The sequence below is a fragment of the Canis lupus genome, chromosome 1 (genome assembly GCF_011100685.1).
Source record: "Canis lupus familiaris isolate Mischka breed German Shepherd chromosome 1, alternate assembly UU_Cfam_GSD_1.0, whole genome shotgun sequence".
Taxonomy (NCBI): Eukaryota; Metazoa; Chordata; class Mammalia; order Carnivora; family Canidae; genus Canis; species Canis lupus.
In genome coordinates this window covers 37,805,385-37,829,851 of record NC_049222.1, presented here as the reverse complement: position 1 = coordinate 37,829,851, position 24,467 = coordinate 37,805,385, and the positions used below count along the sequence as shown (strand labels likewise).

General features: G+C 36.5%; 1 protein-coding gene across 5 annotated transcripts in view; it reads right to left on the bottom strand.

Moving 5' to 3' along the window:
• Positions 1-24,467, bottom strand: part of GRM1 (glutamate metabotropic receptor 1) — a 398,087-nt gene that overhangs the window by 16,417 nt on the left and 357,203 nt on the right. For all 5 annotated transcript variants that reach the window (XM_038526271.1, XM_038526276.1, XM_038526273.1 and 2 more), the window contains exon 8: positions 16,954-17,884. In XM_038526271.1, the coding sequence (XP_038382199.1) occupies positions 16,954-17,884 (931 nt within the window). The remainder of the gene's footprint in view (positions 1-16,953; positions 17,885-24,467) is intronic.

Genomic DNA, 24,467 nt, shown 5'->3' with positions numbered 1-24,467 from the left:
ATAACTCATCATAACTTGTGATTCATGGAGGTGCCTAGGTGGCTCAGTCAACTGAAAATCTGACTCTTGATTTCAGCTCAAGTCATGACCTCAGGGTCATGAGACAGAGCCCCATGAAGGGTTCCACAATCAGTGGATAGTCTGCTTGAGATTCTTTCTCCCTGTCCTTTTCCCACTGTACCTTCCTGCTCATGCCTTTATTTTTCTCTCTCTCTCTCAAATAATAAATCTTAAAAAAAGCCCTTGTGATTCATTAGTAATCATAATTTCAAATTAGCTTAATTTTTATCAATTAAAAATTATGAATCCTTGGGGCACCCGGGTGGCACAGTCAGTTAAGCATCTGACTCTTGGTTTCAGCTCATGTAGCAATCTCAAGGTTGTGAAATTGAGCCGGGAATTGGGTTCAGTGCTCTGCATACAGTCTATTTAAGATTCTCTCTCCCTTTGCCCCTCCCCTCTCTCTAAAATAAAATAATAAATCTTTTAAAAAAATAAGGAATCCTTGTTACATATTTGATTTGCTAAAAAGACCAGTACTGTCAATCAACTATTTTCCTATCTCTTGACAAAATATAAAAAATTGAAAAAAAAGAAATCAGAAATAATTACTATGATAAGAAGCTTAAAATCAAAGTAATGATAACAAAAAGGACTTAGATCACTTAAATCTAGAATTGTGTGAGGCTCTGATATTCTTGGCTATAGCATCAACAATATTAGATATGGTTCTACTAACATTTATTTTATGCTACCATTTCTCTGTAAGCAGAGCCATTAATATCTTCTTGTCACCACCCATCAAACCTGAAAAAAGAACCTAATAGGCAATTATCACACAAGTTTTTTCATAGTATTAGATGTATAGTCCCCATAGTCCTAAAAGAAAGCATAGTGATATCATAGCTTACTGAAAAAGGAGAGGAAGAGATACTAAAATTGGTATAAGAGGACATCTGCTTTCAGCTAAGATGTAATACCTTGGGGTAAAACAAGTCTCCCACTGAGAACAACTAGAAAAAACAGATTCAATATTTTTAAAAACCATTTACAGACATTGAAAACTGTCATAGCAACCAGAATTCAAGGTACCAAGTCAGAAAGAATCCAAGTCAGAAATCCAAGTCAGAAATAAGTGAACTTCAGAAGGGTAAGTAGATAATCTTCAAATTATTTTGTCCTTGGAACATTTGATGATTCTTGGTTCAGGAGAAGAGACTGAGCATGCAGGCAGGGGGTCTTAACTAAGAGGTAAAGAAGCAAGAAAAACTTTTTAAATGCATAGGCCTATAGACATGAACATTGATTTTAAGTCTTACAATGCAACTAGGACTTGAGGAGCCAAGAGTTTGGAAAGATATCACACGCACACACATACACACACACACACACACACGAGAGAGAGAGAGAGAGAGAGAGAGAGAGAGACTAACACTTAGTAGGTTCCCTCATAAAAAATGTGCAAATTTTAGGCTGCACAAAGCACAGGATACAAAGCTAAGTAGAAAACTGCCAGAAATCAGAATGAAGTTTTTGGAAGTTTCACAGCACTGATGAATCACTTTGAAGTTAAAGGCATTTAAGAATGTGGAGCCCAGGGAAACAGTGGGGAACCACAGGACCCCTGGATAACTATACCCTAATAATAAGATGCACCAGGTGAAGCAGAATAAACTTTATAAAACTACAATACACACTCAAATCATTTCAGTTCATCATCGGAGGATCTACATATCAGGAATATATAAATACGTATTGATTGTGCAAAACAATCATAGTCATGTAATATAAGATGTAAAAAATGTGCAGAATTAAAGTGCACAACAAAAAAGCATGAAAGTTGACACAAAGCAAATGAAATTAATGTGCTTTAAGATCCTTGCTTTGTTTGGAAAGTGAGAAAACTACTAATTTATTTAAGATTATAAAAGTCAGGAAATCCTTATTATAATCTCTAGGGTAACTATAAACAGAATAATAAAAGAATGTTAAGCTAACAGATTAATAGATGGGAAAACTGAATATTAAAATGCTATATTAATCCAAAGAAAGCAAGAAGGAAAAGAAAAACAAAAGGAGAGCAAACACATAAATGGAAGTAATCATTCCACCAAGATAAGCAGAAAATAGTTAAAAAGTAGATATAAATATGATTATGTCAGCAATTACATCAAGTGTAAATGAACAAAATAATCTAATTTAAACATAAGTATTATCAACCTAAGAAACAAAGTCTAACTCTAACTAACTATGAGCAGCTTAGGACAGACACTCTTTAAACATAAGGACATGCCTGAATGGCTCAGCAGTTGAGTGTCTGCCTTCAGTTTAGGCCGTGATCCTGGTCCTGGGATTGAGTCCTGCGTCAGGTTCCCCGCAGGGAGCCTGCTTCTCCCTCTGCCTGTGTCTCTGCCTCTTTCTGGGTCTCTCATGAATAAACAAATAAATCTTTAAAAAAATAAACATAAGGACACAGAAAAGTTGAAAAGCAAAGGATGGAAAAGGTAGAACATACAAACACTAACCAAAACTAAAAACTATTAGCTACACCAATGTCAGACATGGTAGACTCTATTTCAGCTAGACAATATAGAGGAGAACAAGGAAGAATTTATATCAGGAAATTCAAGAATGGATTAGTATTTGATAATAATTCAAGGTATTTCCCCATGTTAACAGAATACAATAGAAAAATAGGATATTTCAACTGATGCAGAAAAATATTTTGACAAAATTCAATGCCCATTTATGATTAATTTCTCAGCAAACTGAGAAAGGAATAGCCTTAACCTGATAAAGGTATATTATGAAAACCCTAGAGGTAATGTCATATATAAAGATGAAATTTTGAGCAATGGCAGTGATGTCCTAGACCCAGAATAGCCAGAACAATAATAAAGCTGGAGTAGTTATATTACTTGATTTTAAAACAATATAAGATTCAGGAATAGAAGACTGTGTGGTATAGACAAATATCAAGAGAACATAGTAAAGAGTCCATAACTGGGACCATCTATGTGTGTGTTCAGTTGAATTTTGACACAAGCACCAATGTCATTCAATGAGGGAAGGAAAGTCTTTTCAAAAACTGAGCTGGGAAAATTGGATTTCTATTAAAAAAAAAAAAAGAATCTTGATCCATTATTTATACCACACATTAAAAAAGTATTACAGCACTAAATGAAAAAAGTCAAAATTATAAAGCTCCTAGAAGAAAATATAGGAGAATATTTTTGTGACTTACAGTAGGTAAAAATTTTCTAAACTGAATACAAAAAGCACTAATCATAAAAGAAATGATAAATTGAACTCCATCAAAATTAAAAACTTTCACTCATCAAAAGATACCACTAAGAAAATGAAGTCAGGTCACAGACTGAGAAGATATTATAATACATGTACCTGACAAAGTCTTATAACCAGATTATAAAAAGAAGCCCTAAAAATCAATAATAAGATACAAATGACCCAGTTAAAAAAATAGGCAAGAATTTGTATAGTATTTCATAAAAGAGGCATATAAATGACCAAAAAAGTATATGAAAAGAATTTCAAGGTCATTAGTCATCAGGAAAATGCAAATTGAAACTATAATTAAATACAACTACATACTCATTAGAATGACAAAAATGTGAAAGATTACCAACATCAAATGGATCTCATACATTCTTAGTAGGAGTATAAAATGGCAAAATCACTTTACAGCTTCTTTGGCAAAATCTCTCTGGCAGTTTCTTGCAAGTTAAATATACACCTGCCTTATCATCCAGCAATTCCACTTCTAGGCATATACGCACAAAAAAATGAAAATATATGTTCATAAAAACTAGTATATATAAGTTGATTGCGGCTTTATGTGTAATAGTGAGAGTTGGAAACTACGTAAATACCCATTAGCACATTAGATTAAACAAATTTTAGTATATTCATACAACATAATACTGACCAGCAATTAAAAGGAATAAACTATTGATCCATGCAAGGACATGGATGAATCTCATGCTTTGTGAAAGAATGGAGACATAAAAGAAACTTACTGTATGATTTTATTTTTATGAAATTCAAGAACAGGCAAGTTAATCTATGAGGATAGAAATCACAGTAGTGGTTGCCTCTGAATGGAAAGTGGAACAGATTAGAAAAGAATGGGGGAAATTTCTAAGGTGAAGCCAATGCTCTATACCTTGGTTACATGTGGGTTACAGGGGTATATCATGCAATTGTATAAGCTGCATCAAACTGCCATTAAAAGTCTATTCATATTGATGTAACTTTGTAACTATGCTTAAACAAAAAGGATATGAAATGAAAGGATGAGAAGGATTAGAGAGAAAATGTAAATATTGAAGTTAACCAAAAAAGCTTCAACATACAGGTATTAGAAATGCTTGAAGAAAAAGAAACAAAGCAAGGAAATGAATACTGAAGACTATATATATAGCTCAAGAAAATTTTCCTGAAGTTTAAAATGATTTGTAACTACACACTGAGAATACTGACCCAAGAAAACCAATATGAAGAGACATTCTAGTAAAATAACCAGACTCTATAGGAAATGGAAATATTTTTATTTTGGATGTCTAGGGAAAAAAACAGGAGTGTTTTATAAGGGAAAATGGATAATCCTCAGAATTTGAGGCAGCAAAGCTTTATGTTAACTGTAACCAGAAAGACATATTGACGATACTTCAGAAAAACAAAATATGCTCCCTGAATTTTATAGCCAGCAAAACTGACATTTGATATAAAGGTTGTAGATGAACTGTTTTCAACAAGCAAAAACTAAGTGACTCTTGTTCCCATGAGTAAATTCCTGAAAAATCTGCTCTGGGTTAGGCTTATGAGCTTCAGACTACCAAAATAACTAGGAAGACATCATCATAAGGACTGGAGGTAAGTATTAAACCCATCCTCAGGTTAAAAGGGAGAAAGTATAGTATGTAATGGCTATTTACTCAGTTAATGTAGAAATAGTAAAACTAGTTTAAAGGGGAGAGATGGAAAGATCAGATGCAAACTACCATATTTTAACTCTTTGAGTAATTAATTGGTTGTGACAGTATTAGTAGTTATTCTAAGATACTTGTATGGCTACTGTGGAATAGCAAAAATATATATTTCTGAGATATTTTAATTCTATCATCTACTGTTTCCTTGGAAACAAAGATTCTTCTTGTGGAATAAAGGAAATGTGTATGTGTAGTAAATAACATACGAGCTATGAATTTCTGGATCAGAAAGGCTTAGAATAGATATAATAGGCATTACATGCTTTAATAATTAAACACTTGATGGCATTAAGCTACGATTTCACCCTATTAATTCTAGGGGTCATTTTATCATTTGGACTTAAATTTTCAAAAAGCCCCTGGGTCATCAGCCTGTCCACCCATCTCCACATCACAGAGATCTATGACCATTTCCAACATTTGTTTCAGTGACTGCTCTTTTCTGCTTTTGTGTCTGATCAACCCCAACTCTTATAGATCAATCATATCATAGATGTGCTAAAATATTTAGTCTTCTAATAGTTCAAATTTTATAGTCTTTGGAGCCAAACAACCCTGAGGTGGCTGCATATCTCTGTTTATTCTATATGCCTTAAAATGGAATTTCCTGAGCAATTTTTTATTTTTACTTTTACTTTTATTTTATGTCTTAATTATTTCTCTGGGATCTCTTTTTTCACTGCCAACTGTCAAAGCCCTAGGTTGGGCCACTGTGTAATCACCCACCTAGGCTCTGCAACAGCCTCCTCCCAGAGTCCAGAGTCTTGAGTCTTGCTTCCCAGTACAACCTCTACCCTGAGGGTGGAATGCTAGCTATAAAACACATGTCTCAAGGATGACAGTGCAACCCTGCTGTATGACCTTAGTGGATTTCCATGGTTCAGAAGGTAAGATCCAAGACCCTTTAACTAGACCCTGATCTGGTCATAACTGACCACTTCAGTTTCTTCTCATCATACTTTCCTTCTTTCTTGCCTCTAGGCATCTCGAAATTGCTTCATTTCCTTCAGCTGTGAGTCTTTTTCCTGCTCAACACCTTTACATTCTGATTGCTTGACAGCTCTACTCCATTAGTTCCCCTCTCTCTGTCCCTAGCTAACCCCTTCTCTCCTTCAGAAGTCTTATTTAAATAATATTTCTTCCTGGAACATGTTCAGCCTCCACGCACTGGGACTGGTTAGATCCCTCTAATAACACTCTGTAACACCTTGTATTTATTCTTACAAACACTGACTACACTTGTGATTACTTGTTTAATATCTGGCTAGATTTTAACCTCCACAAAGGCAGGGGCTGGATCTGATTTGTTCACCACTGAATTCCCTGCACTGTCCCGGCATATTCTAGACACTGGAAAATCATTTGTTGAGTGAATGAGTCATCAGTGGTTCTCTCCAAGTCTTTAAAAGGTATGTGTCAGGCCTTGAAACCATGCTAACCACCACAGCAGAAGCTGTGGTTTTATACTAGGACTAGCCCTGGAGTTTAAGCTAAATTTTCAAAGTATTAAACATTCGAAGCTAAATATGTTTTTGTAAGAAGTTACTGTCAGCCCAATGGAAACACTTACCCCCTAATATGCTGTGCTATATCTTGCCTCTGTATCTTTTCACATAGTAGTTCCCCTGACTTAAACACTTTCCCCGTACCTTCCCCGACTTTAACCCACTGCTTGGTCTAGCTAAGGGCAGCCATTATTCTTAGCTATCTTAGATCCCCACCTGACTCCATCCATGGTCTACGGTCTACACCATAGGTCCTTTCTATTTATGCCTCTTGAACATGCTATCCTCACCTCTGTCCTAGAACTACCTTCTGCCACATTGTCATCATCAGTGTTCTTACTGGTATCCTCCACTTCAGGAGAAATTCTGTGGGGTCATAGTAGACCATTCAATATTTTTTCATGGGTAAATTTTCCACAGTTTGTAAAGTAGTAAGCCCTCCATATTTTTTTAAGCAAAGGTCTAAATTATGAAAACTACTAAAATGGCTTGAAATACTAGAGCTTGCAATAAAGCACTGACAAAATCAATGGCTAAAGTCACAGAGCTGGCTAGTGACCCAGATCCATCCCTTCTGCTTCCTCACTGCCTCTGCTGCCCCATGGTCATAAATCCTTCTATTTTACTTTGATCATGTATGGGTTTTTTTTGTTGTTGTTGTTAACATTTTTCCACTCCCTATCCCATACCCACCTAAGCCAAGTAACATAAGCAGTGCAAAACTGAAGGTGATATTAATTCCCCCAGTGTTTGAGAGAATTTACTAGGAGCAATGTAACTATGTATTTTTATAGCTGGAAAATCAAGGAAGGGAAAATATTTCTTACTGATTTCTTTTAAGCGGTTGTTTTTTAATATATTTAGCAGAATCGCTAAGGATTTGGCTTAATTTTGTTAGCAGTGGACTCATTTATCTTGAAGAAAATCTGCATAGAGGGTATTGTTAAATTGCCTTAAATTATAGGAGGTTTTCCTTTACCCTTTTGAAACAAAATCACAGTCATGTAATTTTCTTCTTCTATTAACCAATGTTAATAATAAGTAATACTATATTGTTGGCCTGTGATTTTAATTCATTCAGAAAACAGCGTTCTAATGATCTATTTTCCTTTAACAAAACAAAGCACCTTGCCCTGTCCCCCCCCCCCCCCCCCCCACTTCGTTTATCTTGAAGCAACTGAGAAGCATTTTATAGCCAGGATTCTTTATAAAGGTAGCAAAGACAGGTTGTTGTTGTTGTTGTTAATTTGTTTGGTTCTATACTGCATACCTTTATAAAAATGTTGTGTCAGAGTTATGACATTTCTTTCCGCTCCATTGGCATACCCACTAGAATTTGGAATAATCACTCACATTTTGTATGGATAGGTGATTGTCCTTTACCTCCTTAAACTGAGATAGACACATGAGCCAGGCTTAGCCAATCAGTTTCTGTGTTTTGTAGATCTATGGGGTAAAGAGAACAGAAGCAGTCTCTTTGGGTAGCTGATCTATAAAAACATGTAAACTCAAGAGCACTGGGATGCTTGTCCTTGGACTGACCATGAAGGCCCATGACATGGAGAGAGCAGATCTATGAAGAGAAGATGAAGGCAGGCAGGGAGGAGAGAGCAGGTGACCCTGAGACCTTTCTCAGGAGCTCAATTGCCCATGTGACCCAGAAGCATTTCAAATCTTGTTACCAAGGGATACCTGAAAGTATTCCTTCTATGCTTTCTGCTAAATAGCCCACCCCCTTTTCCTTAGACTAACTTAAGTTGGCTCCTATAACTTGCAGCCAGAGAGTTCTAATTAAGGAGAGCCTAAGGCTCTGTTCTCATGATCTGAAGCTTACAAATCCACTGGTACTTTCTTATGTTCTTCATTTTGCAAGCTGTTAATGTTTTTGTTCTTGAACTAGCTTTACAAACACGTTGCTCACATGGTCTGCTTCCCTTTAGAGTAGGTAACACTTTATACTGGACACTACAGATGGAATGCAAATGACCTCATCTTTCTTTAGCTATGGCCAAGCACGGACAGGTTGCCAAGCCATGTCAAACAGGGTGTCTTTCCCCACACACATTTCACACTAAGTATCACTTGCATGTCTCCACTTTTAGCAGATACATGCTCTTCCATTCTTTTTTTTTTTCTATAAAGACTTTATTTATTTACTAATGAGAGACAGAGAGAGAGAGAGAGAGAGAGAGAGAGAGGCAGAGACACAGGCAGAGGGAGAAGCAGGCTCCATCTCCATGCAGGGGGCCTGACATGGGACTCGATCCCGGGTCTCCAGGATCACACCCTGGGCCAAAGGCAGGCGCCAAACTGCTGAGCCACCCGGGCTGCCCGTGCTCTTCCATTCTATACAGCATAGATATTGTGAACTAATGATAACGATGATGCATTCTATCAGAACTCTCTTTACATGATGATGTAATGCAGAGTTTTGTTGCTAGTATATAGACTCCCATACATTGTCCTATTTTCATAATTTCAGTGTCACTAGCTAACAGCTATTGAAAATTAACTATGTGCTAGGCACTGTACTACACTCTTTACATACATTTTCCCATTTATTTTATGCAAATGAAAAATAAATATGTTTAGGCTAGCTTAAGTTGGCTTCTGTAACTTGCAGCTCAAGAGTTCTAATTAGTGAGTCTATAGGCTCTGTTTTCATGATCTGAGAACATCCATGGTCAGGTTCAGGCTGCAGGACTCCAGTGGGTCTCCAACAGTTTCTTTCATTTAATAGGTGACTGTTACATAGAGTTGGGTGTATACTTAATAAACTTCTGACTCTAAAGTTAGTCACCTACTTGAATCACCACACTATACCATTTCCTATCATTCCCACTCACCCGATTTTATTGCCATGGTATGTAATACCAATAACCATGAACTTCTTGAGGGCAGTCTTATTCATTTTATTATATGCATGAATAAATGTATACATTATTGAGGTTACAGACCTAAACACAGTGATGATTTTATCCAAAAAACCCGCAATGATTTTAGTCCCATCTCTTTCTCTTATAAAAATGGCTTGAGGTTGTCAAGTCTTAGTTTCTTTGCACAGTTGTGTCATATGGACCTTTCTTGAGCCATTATGGATATTCATGTAAAATATTCTGGGATCAGGGGCCCCTGGGTGGTGCAGCTGATTAAGCATCTAATTTCTGGTTACACCTCAGGTTATGATTTCAGGATCATGAGATGGAGCCCTGGGTCGGGCTCCCTACTTCAGCACAGTCTGCTAAAGTTTCTCTCTCTCTACCTCTGCCCTTCACTACTTTTTCTCTTTAAAATAAATAAATAAATAAATACATACATACATAAATTTATTTTCCTTCCCCACACATAAGCCCATGACCTCTGCAGCTGGTCCCTCACAGCAGCAACTTCTCCACATATGACAGATATGCCAACTTCTCTATTTTCATTCTAAATTACGGCTAATGTGCTTCCAGGTGACAAAATGTTACATCTTTCAGGAAGTGAAGGCATTTTGGCTTGGTTTTTCAGGGGGCATAAGTTTTTATCCCAAATAAAATGGCCTCATGTTGGCACACTCAGGCACTATGACTGGCTGTCAGGGAGAGATCTGAGGGTTTCTAGTTCTTTTAATCACATCTGAATAAAGGTAACTGCTTTAGCCCCAACTCAGTCTGTCTCTGGATCTACAATGCAACTTCTACTTATTAGCCATGAATCCTTTATATCTGCCAATAGTTCCAGGAAAACACATGTTACTTTCCAGACTTTCCTTCATACGTCACTTCTGAAATCCTACACTCAATATTTGTAAGTCCAGAGGTCTGTTAAAAATCAAGGGCTGTATTTTGGGATTTTAATAAAAATTCCTATAAATACCCAGCCTAATTTTTTCATCTTTTTTTTTTTTTTTTTTTTTTTTTTAATGTCAAGCAACACACATGTAGCTAAGTGAGAACCAGTACCGAACATAACCAACTCAACTCAGTCCTTCGGAGTTGATGCTTCAGTGGTCACAGAGTTGTCAATAGATGATAAACTATATTGTAATGGCACAGGTCTGGGTCAGGTGGCTCAGCATAAACCACATGTTCTCTCTGTTATATTTTTAATTTTTCTTTCTCTGTTAGCCCCTTTCTTAGATATAAACCAGCTTAAATTTCTCTTCTCTTATGTCACTCCTCCCTCCTTAAATACTATCTAGAATTTTAAGTTCCTTTAATGCCAAACTTATTGTAAAAGAAATTCTACCCACATCACACACTGAAGCCACTCAAGGATAACCACAAAGTGTCCATCCTTGGGGAACCCAAGGATCCCAAGCTCAATCTTCTTGAAATAGTCTGTTATACACTGAATGGTTGTTCTAACACCTAGTGTGATGTCATTAGGAGGTGGAGCCTTTGAGAGGTAATTAGGGTTACATGAAGTCCGGAGAGGGGGGCTTTCATCTCCGATAAGTGCTCTTACAAGAAGCAAGACCAAATAGTTCTCTCTCCCCCCTTTCCCTTCTCATTCTCTCTTCCCCCATGCTTGCACAAAGAAGAAGTTATGTGAGTACACAGTTAGAAGGCAGCCATCTGCAACCCAAGAGGAGAGATCTCACCAGAAATCAACCATGCTGGCATTCTGATCTTGGAATTCTGGCCTCCAGAACTGTGAGAAAATAAATGTCTGTTGTTTAAGCACCCAGTCTGTGGGATTTTACTATGGCAACCTGAGCTGACTAAGACACAGTCTCCTCCTTGGTTTCCAGGATACTGCAGTCCTCCTGTTCCCCCCATTCTCTTTGATTCCCTTGTGTTTATTGCCTTCAGGTTTTCCTTATTTATCTTTTCTCTCAAGTGCAAGTGTTCCCTAATGTTCTTCCTCCTACTTTCTTCTTTTCTTATGTCATAACCACTTTTTTGGCCACTTTAAACATTCTGACAATTAAGCCTCAAATCTAGAGCTCTGGCTCAGACCTTTCTTTTGAGCTCCTGTCTTAAATTTCTAAGTAACTTATGGCTGCCTCTATTTGGATGCCTTTACTGCATCTTAATTGGTAAATCTGAAATCACACTCATCAACATCTCACCAGTTCTACCTGTATTCCACCTTTATGGTCACTCTATTTTTCCAGTCTCACCGGCTTAAATCATGAGAGTTGTATTCTAGTTTTTATTTCTTCCTTCCTCTCTGCAAACAATTCAACTCTAATGAATCAAGCTCAGAAAACTTTTTCATATTCATACATGGGGTTTGACTTTCACTCCACTGCTCTATTTTAAAACTCTTATTTTTTAAACTGCCACTTGAATTACTGTAGCACTCTATTAACTAGTCTTTCGATAGTCAATCTTTTCCCACAAAGCATACACATGAACATAAAACTTCACAAAAATCTTTAATGTACCTTGCAGTTTATATAAAATATATGTAAGCTTCTTCTCAGAACACTGATCATTATCTATAATCTGTCCTCTTTCTGCATTATAAATTTGCCCACCATTATACCTTTCCATGTATTTCATTCATATCAGATTCCATGGTATGGTCAGAAAATGCATTCACATTTCTAAAGTTTCATTTACATGACATGTGAAATGGTCTCATCAGAGCAGTTTCTCTTGTTGAAAACATCCTTTCAGGTCAAGTTCAAATGTTACTTTTATTAAGAAATTTTGTCCTATCCTTCCGCAGATACTGCTCCTAGCTGGACATAATCTCTTTCCTTCCTGACACTCAGAATGTTATATTGTGGTATTATGGCACCTATTCCAGTATATTTAGTTATATTTTGTCTTCCTTACTGTATCATAAGATTACAGTCAGTGCCTGCTTCTTTTACCTGTTTTTATCCTGAATATTACCTAGCACCACATCAAGTTACCTATGTGCTTTTGCTTTTAAGCTTACTGTTGAAATAATGATTGATTGCATACATGAATGAGCAAACAGTAGATCCTCCATAAATGCTACTATCAAGTAGTAAAATTCCTCCACTTAGATAAGTACTTAGATAAAATCTTCTGATATTTACTCTAAAAGCAATGGGATAATTATAATACTTTCATTTTTAAAACAATACTTTTAAAGCCATTTATTGTATGATTACAGGAAAAAAAATTTCAAAATGACAGATTTTCTCATTTACAAGCTTATTAGAGTAGTGATTGAGTTCTTCCTATGAAAGAAAACATGTTATTTCTATTGATTGTGATATCTGTTGACTCTCTATCATATTTCCTTTCAAAATCAAAGGAGGAAAGAAAAGTTTAAAGGCATACCCAGGGCATAATCATGAATGTTGCAGGCTTAGTGACCTCTACTTGTGGACAAAAAATGTTTCTAGCAGACCAAGAGGAAAATTTCCTCAGAGCATCATTCCATCTAGTATTTTTTTTTTAAGATTTATTTATTTATTCATGAGAGACACAGACTGAGAGAGAGAGAGGCAGAGACATGGGCAGAGGGAGAAGCAGGCTCCATGCTGGAGCCTGATGTGGGACTCAATCCTGGATCCTGGGATCATGACCTGAGTCGAAGGCAGGCGCCCAACCGCTGAGCCACCCAGGCGTCCTTCCATCTAGTATTTCATTTAGCTTTTGCACTCAATAGAAACACACATTCAAATGCCTAAGAAACAATTGCAAGAACACAATAATACCCTATTTATTTAGGAACTGACACTTTTTAAAAATATTTTATTCATTTATCTGAAATAGAGTACAAGTGGGGTGGGTGGGTGGGTGGAATAACAGGGGAGGGGTGAAGAATCTCAAGCAGACTCCAGGTTGAGGACAAGCAGGGGCAGGGCTCGATCTCAGGGCCTTGAGATCATGACTTGAGCTGAAACCAAGGGTTGGTGGCCTTAACTTACCAAGCCACCCAGGCTCCCCTAGGAATCTGGGTTTTAAAATTACTTCCTTGCATTAATCTAATGCTTTTTTGTGCTTCTAATAGTTTTTAGTTTTACATGCAAAAGGCCATAGGGGTGAAGTGTCACATTTCAGTTCCATGTGCATTATATTGGCACTCATTGAGGTTATTTATCCAGAAAATAATTAGAAATGTTAGTTTGACATTTAGTCACTAATATACCCATTTTTTAAAAGAAGTATATCATTTACATAATATTTTAATTTTCCAGTTACATAGTGTTAACTCATTTTTTTTAAAAGTAAGTTGTAAGGGCAGCCTGGGTGGCTCAGCAGTTTAGCACCGCCTCCCACCCAGGGTGTGATCCTAGAGACCAGGGATCCAGTCTCAAGTTGGGCTCCCTGCATGGAGGCTGCTTCTCCCTCTGCCTTTGTCTCTGCCTCTCTCTCTCTCTCTCTCTGTGTGTGTGTGTGTCTCTCATGAATAAATAAATAATCTTTAAAAAAAAAAGGAAGTTATAAGTAATTTGAATCTAAATACTTATTTAATTATAAATGTCTAGGAATTTTTATATTTCTTCTATTGCCAAGAAAGAGAATTTTACCACTATCTTTATATTAGGTTAAGTCTAAATATTTTCCAATCAGAATATATTAAGTTACTTCAGCTAAAGAAGTTAGAGATGTCAAAGGCAATTACACTATTCAACCGATTTTCTAGGGCAGGATTATGTTTAATTGGACATCTAACGGTAAGTAACCCAAAAACCCAATTTATTGATTAGAATCCTCCTAAACTACATTTCAGAAAATGTAAAGCAAGTACCCAGACCTTTGGTTGTTATCAGATGGTTAGCTGTGAATTAAATTAAAAAACTGCAGAAAACTTTGCAAAAACAGACCTACGATGTCATCCCTCCCAAGTATCTCAGAAACAGCCTCTTACAAGGATGAAGTCGGACTTGCAACTCCTCAGAATAATACTCAAACAGATCAGTTGGAAGCTCTTCATTACAGCAGCTGTTCTGTGTTTATAGCTACATATGCAGACTGCCGAACACCCTCAGTGCACCATAAATGTAGGAATTACACATCCAGAATGGTAATAAACTCATTGGGTGATGTGCTCTCCAGAGTTTTCAGCCCCTTTGCTCCAGTTGGCAAAACTCTGCTAGATTTTAGATGCTGTAGAAAAATATTAGATTGTTGTGGTTTTTGTAAGTTTGGAGACAAACCAGAAACCCATAAAACATGAATAAAAAAGGTAAAAACATAGGCACTGAGATTATTATTATTTTAAAATTACAGTCTCTTAGAGTTATAAGAGAATCTTCAGAAGAATAGATGAGAAAAATAAGTAAATAAATAGCTGTGTTCCATAGAAATTTGGCCTCAAATACTCTCTGTGCATCAGCTCAGCTGTGTGATACACCTTGCAGAAGCTACAGATTGTACTAAGAAAGCTGCATATTATTAATTAGAAGTATATTTCCTACCATATCATTCTGAGAGTGTTAACAAATTATAGCTAATAGATAGGCAATTTATTGATTAAACAGCACTTCCTAAAAAACCAATCCAATTTAGAACAAGCTGATTTTTCTCCTAAAAGCAGGATCCAAAATAAAATTGATTTCTAAACTCATAGTGAAAGGAATATTCTCAGCTTATAAGGAAAGAAGTTCCAGCTACAAGAAGATGATCAGAATATACACCAATGCTTGTCCATCAGTCACTGCTTTTGGACATGAGCTAATGTAGTTCTATGTACAAGTGTACATATAAGCATTGGGAAAGCGCTCGTAAATGCATATCCCTGGATGCCAACACAAGATATCTGGATCACACAGGTTTCTCCTTTCATTAATGGTTAAAACTGCTTTCAGAAATGACTATGACCAAAAATCACATGAAAGTTTCTGAAGAACCATAATAAGGCATAAAAATCAGAAACATGGATGTGCATAATGGTAGATAGTAGAATGGAACCCTCACAAAGCCATATGACATGCAACCAAGGAAATCTCTTAGCTGTCTACAAACATTCCAGCTTAAGGAGTTTTATCCTTTCTCATTGTGTTTCTTCTCACCCTGTCCCTCTTAATGAAAATTGTTATGATGCCATTTTACATCTGGACTCCGTGGCTATGGTCTATTATTTTTTTCTCATTTCATGGCACTGTTCATTTGCTTTCATGCTTACTGATGAGTCCCTGCCAGGGGGCTGCTCCTGATGGGATGCTGGCTAGCATGAAAAGCCTGGCAAGGGAAAAAATGACTATGCAACTTTTACAATTAGTATCTTATTTAGAACTTGAAATTGATACATCAATGAGTAAGCATTCATTATGATCTTAATCCTTAACACTGAAAAAAATATTTATTACTTGAAATAATAACAATTCCATGGATCTAAAAAATATGTTTTCCCATAGACTCCTTCATCTGATCCTCAAACCAGTCATAAGATTTCTGTAAAAGATGCCCATGGTACTGCTAGGCAAGTAAAGATACAAAACACAGAGGCTTAAGGCATGTACATTTTTTGACATATGGTAAGATGGGAAATTTCCTGCCAGTTAAGACCTAGGCAAAGAATATCTAACTAAATAGAATTACACTTACAAGTCACATAATTTCACAGTGGCTGAGCTTCCTCACTTATAAAATGGGGAAAATAACACCTATTCCCCTTGTCTTGCTGGCTTGTTTGGGAGTAGGGTGGGAGAACAGTTATAAAACAATGTATATGTTATAGTTATTTGTACTAAAATTCTTCACTTTTAAAGGATTGTTTCAGGAAGAAAAATTAACACTGCTAATGGGAAAAAGTGAGGAATTTTTGGATGGTTCAATTACCTAAGGAGCTTCCAGCATTTGTGTCAGTGTGGACTTTTCACCTTTAACTACTTTCCTATTTCTTTTGGTGCTTTATGGCTTGGAAACCATTCTGACTGTGGCCTTGCAGTAGAGGTAGCACAATTCAGGTGTGGCATTATGGAACACCTTTATTATACTAATTACATTACTTTATTACATTATGCTCAATAAATAAGAGGGGTATGGTAGGACAATTGCTTAAGGGAACTTATTTCAGGACAGATTTGCTGCTAGTTGCACTCAGATTTTGAAATAGTCAAATTTCCCCAGGTGCTTAATTTCCTTCCTTCCAACCCAGATTAGTAATGATGAGCCTCCAAAGTCATAAAAATAACTCAGAAGCTTTATTCAATCATAGTCAAAACTAGAAATTAGAACTAGGGTCTGCATCTCAAACCCAGACCTCAGAGATGTGTTGATGTTCCATAAAGGTGAGGACACATGTGAAAGGAAAAAATTTGTAGAAAAGAAGCTGAAGATTCTAGGTAAGCATAAGGATATGCACAGCTGGTTGTTGCTTCAGACTCCTTGCTTTTTCAAAGGAATGAAAACAAAGAAGACCTTTAGTATTCCTACGGTAAGAAAATGTCAAATTTGGAATAAAGGAGAAAACATTAAGAAAGGAAATGAAAACCATTGGGGAAATGGAAGAACATGGTTTAGTCCACTAGAAGAAAGGAGAAAAGAGAGGGGGAGGTAAAGCTGGGTCAGATAACTCACTTGGCATTCCCTGTCCCTGGTTTCTTTCTTCGGAAAATGTTGAGGAAAGTGTTGGAGCGGCAGGGCAGCTTGCCATCGCCAACATGCATGCGGACTACATCAGAGGTGGTGAAGGCACTGCGGACATTCCTCTCGGGCTTGGCAATAATGATGTACATCTTGGGAGTGAACATGCACCCCAGGGCCACCGTTACACTGAGGCTCACTGCAAAGCAGGTGGTGATGATCTTGTAGTTGCTCCCAAAGTAAATGGGCACAAAAGCCAGCCAGATGATGCAGGTGGTGTACATGGTGAAGGCAATATATTTGGCCTCATTGAAGTTGGCGGGCACGTTGCGGGTCTTGAAGGCATAATAGGTACAGCTCATGATGAGGAGTCCATTGTAGCCCAGAGGGGCCACCACACCCAGGTTGCTGGTATTGCAAATAAGGTAGACTTCCTTGATACTTGGGTAGGACAGAATGGGCATGGGGGGCTCCATGATGATCAAGGTTACCACCAAGGTCAGCTGCACACTAATCAGAATTGAGGCGATGATCACCTGGGCCCAGGCACTCATGAACCTGGGCTTCCGGGTGCAGATCTTCTTTTTGCTGCCAGCTAAGATGCGTGCAATTCGGTTGGTTTTGGTCACTAAAGCAGAGTAGCACATGGCAGAGGAGAGGCCAACCAGAAGGCGCTGGAGGTAGCAGGATGTGGTGGTAGGTTTAGCAATGAGAGTAAAAGGGCATACATAACCAAGGAAGATGCCAGCTAAGATAATATAGCAGAGCTCCCGACTGGAGGATTTAACCACTGGTGTGTCCCGGTACAGCACAAAGATGAGGGTAACAAACAAGGTGACAAGTATGCCCAAGCAGGAAAAGGCGATGGCTATGATGGATTCTATGTTGCTCCACTCAAGATAGCGCACAGGAATAGGTTCACAGCCTGTAATGAGAAAAATGGTTTTAATTTTTTAAAAAATTTTTCATTTCAAGTAGACTCCATACCCATCATGAAGCCAAATGTGGGGCTTGAACTCACGACCCTAAGGTCAAGACCTGAGAGGAGATCAAGATTCAGATGCTTAACCGATGGAGCCATTTAGGTGCCCCAAGAAAAACAGTTTTAAAATCCAAGATTTCTGCTGATCAATAACAACATTGCTTACTAGTTACCAGAGGCATAGCTATGTTCATATCTCCCACATTTTGTGTTATTTTATTTTTTAAATGCCTTATTATTATACTAATAAATATACACTATTGTCTTGTCTGGACAATTGTGTTCCCAAACCTGATCTCATCACAACACTAATGTGACACGTTTGAGCCTATAAAAATAATCTTTTCTCCTAACACCAGCTTTATAAATGGATGCCACTCTGTGGGTGGAACTTCATTCTACACTTTCAAAAAAAGAAAAAGAAGGAAGCTAAACTGTGTTTCCAGGGAAGGTTAAATGGTGATAATGTAATAGAATAAGTTAGTCAGAAATAAACTAACAAAATTTTCATTTCACTTAGCTAATGTCCAGAATAAGTCCAGTTCATAGACAGGTACTATTTTGGCCAGGAGAGTATTTTAAATGTAAATTTTATTTGAATTCTTTAGAAGAATCTGCATTCTCCCATTTATTATATATTACTCACTTTGTCTCACCCCTTGAGTTATGTAGGATCCATTTGTGGCATCTAAGGGTGTTTGTATTATCAGCTTCTACTAGATATATCAGGGAAGGATGAAATCTCCTGTCACGCATTTCTTGAAGGGAGGGATGTTCCTAAATACCTGGCTTATCTTTTCCCTTAGATGGAGAATAAAGTCTGTTTTGTATTTCACGTAGAGAGAGAGATTTGTCAGCTCCCAGAGACAACCCCTCCACAGAACTTTGAGTGTGGTTTGCACCAGTATTTTCCAAATTGTGAGAATAAAAGTAGTCCATAACTTTGAGAAAAGACTCACTTTTCTACAGCCATGGAAACAGGAACCACAAAAACCCATTTTATTCCTGTTCAGTCAACAACAGCTCCCCTCAATGAACATGATTTCTGCAAGCCAGTCAGTAAGCGTCAACCCTTCTAATAATCACCCAAGTAGGAACAAACTCCATGCAATAAATGAGTGCCAGCCATTCACAAGCACATAGTCTTGACGGATCATAGTGGCCCCTCTCTGTTGTGTGTCAGGGGTTTATCTATGTCAAGTTTCAACTTCTTCCTGGGAAAACTTCTGCTTCCTCTAAAAAGTCAGATTTTAATCCCTAAATCTCCTCATTTCCTTGATAAAGTTTAGAAAAATAATTAGATAGATAATTTAGAATAACAAGAACTATTAAAGGGGACTTTTGATAGAACATATTTAATGAACTAAAATATTTAAGAAGGGCTGTAAACAAATAAGGGGATAAAATACTGCATAGTCAATACTCAGCTTTTTAATTTTTTAAAAAGATTTTATTTATTTATTCATAAGTAAAGAGAGACACAGAGAGAGAGAGAGGCAGAGACACAGACAGAGGAAGAAGCAAGCTCCATACAGGGAGCCTGACTGGGACTGGATCCTAGGTCTCCAGGATCACACCCTGGGCTGAAGGCGGCGCTGAAACGCTGAGCCACCCGTGCTGCCCTACTCAGCTTTTTAAATTGGCATACTGAGCTTGCTAAATAAAACTCAAATTCCAGTGTAGTCTTTGTCAAGGCTTTTGCAACTTTCTGAAAGCTAGCCCTCTTTTCATTCCTTTGTCTATGAAACTTTACCTGGTTTTGCAAATGAGTTAGCATGTCCTTAGAATTTTCATTAGAAAAGAATATCACATTTTATATTTCTAAAACACAACTCATATCTATGGAAGTTGAATTAAAACCCTGGTCTAGAGCCAAATTAAGAGCTATAATTAATGATTTTTCCTAAACTTCAGGGATATAGGCAGAATATTTTCTGTAGAATTAAGGATTCATATTAGATACTTATTGTCCTACACTATGGATATGGACCAATTAATTCAATTAATTGTTAACCTCATGGAGGAAAATGTTTAAAAGCAGCAGATTAGAGCTGATTTAAATAACCTAGTGGTGTAAAGTTTAAAAAAAGAAATAATAAATGCATTTCATAAGGCAATTTTGAAAGTTTTTCTTTCAACAAAGATGCAAACTTATAAATTAAATAAAAATAAAAGAAAGACTTGGGCAGCCTGGGTGGCTCAGCGGTTTAGCGCTGCCTTCAGCCCAGACCTGATCCTGGAGACCTGGGATCGAGTCCCACATTGAGCTCCCTGCATGAAGCCTGCTTCTCCCGCTGCCTGTGTTTCTGCCTCTCTCTCTCTCTCTGTCTCTCATGAATAAATAAATAAAATCTTTTTTAAAAAAGTAAAAAAATAAAAGACAGACTTTATGACATCTTCAAACAATTCAAACCCAACACCTGACAAGAAAGACTATATCTTCTTTTTTTGTAAATGGGCTCAGACCTGAATTAGGGGAATCAAACAGAAGCAAATATTAAAATGTAAAATTACTAACTTAAAAATATCCAATATGTAACTAGACATTTCCAAGTAGACTTAGAAAGTAAACAAGCTAGAAGTCATTATATTGGATCTTTAGGTAAAACAACTAAAAGAGCCTCTATCCCCTATGATTTGGGAACCTGTAGATAAGGAAACCTATAGATACTTCAAATAGAAGTGTCATTTAAAGAACCAATGTTCCCCATCAGCTAAAATTCAGAAGGACTACTACTTAGTCTGTTCAATGACTTAACTCCATGGCAAACACTGTTGCCCCAAAACTTCTTGTCCTTCCTCTGAACTCCTAAGGCAAGCAATACCTCTTTCTTATTAATATAGGTGTCTTTATGTCTTCCAGTAATCTTACTATCAATAGAACATCAGATAAATTGGTTTAATAAAACTATAGAAATGGTGAAATGTTTAACAATCTTATGCCTTAACCCACAAATGGTATTTTGAAATTATTATTAGAAGGATACATTATCCTCTGTGACACAAAACCCACAATTTTAATAGGCAGGATTTACTTCTAGACAAAAGGTATTATGGTTCCCTACAGATGATCAAATTATAGCTGCCCTAGTCATGAAAATGCCTATACTAAGTATACTTTTTAAAATTATCTAAGGAATGCTGCTAGCCCCAGAATCTTTAAGGATAAAAGACTTCACAGAAATAGGAAGATGGATTGGAACAGAGCACATAAATTTACAGATTATTATATGTACCGAGATTATCACAAATCTTTCTTTTTTTGTGTAAATATGAAAGTGATACACCATAATCTCGATGCACTAACTCAACAGCATAGCACATATCAAAGACCATTTCTCATTGTGATAGGCTCACAATAAAAAAAAAGTACTGTAAAAGTTAAAGTTATAGATACTATAAAAATACTTAGAAATATAATGGAAATATTTTAGAGATTATCACGCTAAGCAGAGTGCTCTGACTAAAAATCCCAACAAAAGGGTCTCATATAAAACAAATAATTTATGATAGTAACACATCCAAGAAGAAGTTCAAGTATTCAATTACAGATATACAGAATATGGCCAGAAACCAAGTTCTTAAAAGAAATTTCAGAAATTCCATGATTGTGTTGTAAGATTCATGAAGATAATATCTGACAAAACCAGAATGGTTATCTGATAGTAGCAGATAAAATATATAGCAGGCATTGGATAAAATCCTGATGGAACATATGAAAGAATTCATTTCAGTAGGGACAAATTGGCCACAAAATTAAACACTATTGGGGAAACACTTCCAGGATAGCAGATGTGGCCAGTTCATGCTTCATTTCTAATTAAATTAATTGGGACAAATTGTAAAGGTGGAGGCATTAACTGAAACAATTGCAAAAGAATCTTTGAGTTACTCCAAAGGGATTGTATACAGTTTTCTCCCTCAATGGTTTATGAATATGTACTAGTTTAAACAGTTTATTCTGCAGATGGTTTGGAGCATTCTGTTGAAAAGCCACAATACTTACAAAGGCTAAAATATGATTAGATTTCATAATCTTAGCACATTACAACTGACCAATCTAGTGATATGGGAACATTTTCATTGGGACACTTATTCATGGATTTAAATTATGCAAGGCTGTCTTCATTCCCAACCCTCTGGACAAATGAAAAAGAACCTTAATATTGTTGAAGATTATACCCTTTAGTGATTTTAAACTGAGTTTCTGCAGAGAGCTTCCAGAAGCTGAACACCCATGGATGTTGACTGTTAACTGAAGAAGCTTATAGCAAGCTGATGACTACACAATGGTCTTCTGTGTGAGATAATCTGAAGAAGATTCTTGCATATACCATATTTCCCTTTGTATACCCTTTCTTATTAATACTTCTTTACTGATTTAAAACTATATAATTCTGTGTTTGTCTTTAGTGTTCTCCTTACTAGTAATAAGTATTTGCCTTAACCTATGTTTTACTAGACAATCATTAACTCAATAATTTAATTATATCAATCCATTGTTAGGTATATTACACTAACTTTAATAATGATACTTTTTGTATATGCAAAGATTCCAATAGGTTCAGGTATTTGAAAGGACTCTGAAGATTCACAGAACATACTGACATAATGTTTTTACTTAAAGGCGAAATATATAATATAGTAGGAGAAAGACAGTGCAGGTAAACACCAAGGGGCAAAGAGATATCCAGGTGCAAGCTCTCTAAGATCCTTATTCTCACAAGGGCACACTTCATCGTTGAATTGAGAGCTCAAGGCAGACATTCCCGGTGAAGTCTTTTTATGACCTTCAAGTCATATGGTGAAGTCAGCCTATCTGATATGCCAACTGAAATCCATGAGTCAACAAATTAGTTTTGGTTGTCACCAGTAGAGTTTCAAACTTTAAACTGCATACCATAGATATCAGTCCCCTTAATGTAGCCAAGAGTCAAAGACAGGTACTCAGGCATATCCATAGACCATCAGAGCCGTCCAAGCCTAGCTATAAATTAAGCCTATTCTACACAGTGTACTCTACACAAATGATGAAAAATATGCTTCTGTTAGAAGGAGACATAAGTATTCTGTGCTGTAGCAGTAACATTATGTCAAAAAAAAAAAAAAAAACCCAAAACAATATACTTACAACTCTACTGTGATTGCTTTATTTCTTGTGAAGATCCTAGATTCTTTTCCTCACGAGGGAACCAGACTTTTCAATGACAATCCAGGACCACCCAAAACAAAGTCACCTGAGGACAGGGACTGATCATTTATATTTTGAATCAGGTTTGTTTTCTCCTTCTTTTTCTTCTCTTCTTTCCTTTCCTTCTTTTCTTTTCTTTTTCTTTTTTTTTTTTAGATATTCTAAAATTGAGAAGCATTAGCTTTGATTCCTTGAGAGAATTAACTATAATCCATAATGCCTATATATGTAATATAACATGTAATGTATTGTTTGTCCTGTGTTGAGGTTTAAAGAGAAGACTTGTCTACTTCCTAGATGTGTTTGGGTATCCCAAGCCTGGAAGGAGTGGAAGTTACCATCAACCAGTGGTGAAGACTGTCCTGGCCCTACTTGACCCCCACCACTCCAAAGCAGAAGCCTTTCTGTGAGTTGTACATACTGTATCTAAAGCCTCCCAAACTCAGGGACCTGGCAGTATCTTGATTACAGTTTTCCCAGAGAATCCAGAGCTATCAGACAAGTCCATTTCCTTCAAACGAAGTTGAAGGAGAGGTACTCCTAATTTTTTAAACAAATATTGGTTCACTTGTAAGATCCAAATGCATTGGAAGAAGCTACAATTTAATACTGGATTTCTCTCCAATTAGGTTAAGACAAATTTAATATGAATCAAGAGATAAAGTCCACAGTTATTCTACCCTAAAAGTCTTGGGACATTTAAGAGCATTTACAATAATATTTCATAATTAATAAAGCAACATCAAAATGCTTTCCTTAATGCTATTACATTAGTGTCAATTATCTAAAAGAAGAAATGATGTTTCATAGTCAGTGTTCAACTCAAATGTTCCCTTTCCTGTGAAGGTTTTTCTTTTCATAGGGAAAAATAATTGTTTTTTTTTTTCTCTCTGTGATTGTATGACATTTTGTAAACACTCCTCTTGTAGGACTTAAAATTGATGATTACATGTCTAGTTTCATAGGAAACTCCATCCCAGGAGCTTCTCTAACGCTCCAGTTTCTCTAAAAAATTCTTGGCACAAAGTAGATGGTAGTATACAATATAAAGTTAAGTAAATGAGTAGGTAGTGTAAGAAGTCATAGCAACTGTTGGGATGGAGAAAAATAGTAAAAATTAATTAATTTCCACAACTTAATATTCTCTATTTTTAATGGTAAAATTTAGTGTAGTCTGGCTTTCTGAGGAATCCTCTTATCTTATTTGACTTTTAAAAGTAGTAGCATCAGATTACATATAATTGGTTTGTGAATTGTTAAATACTGTCAAGTTTTATGTCGTGGCATAAGAGATCCCTGTTTATGCATCATAAGAAATAAAGTGTGAAATTTAAA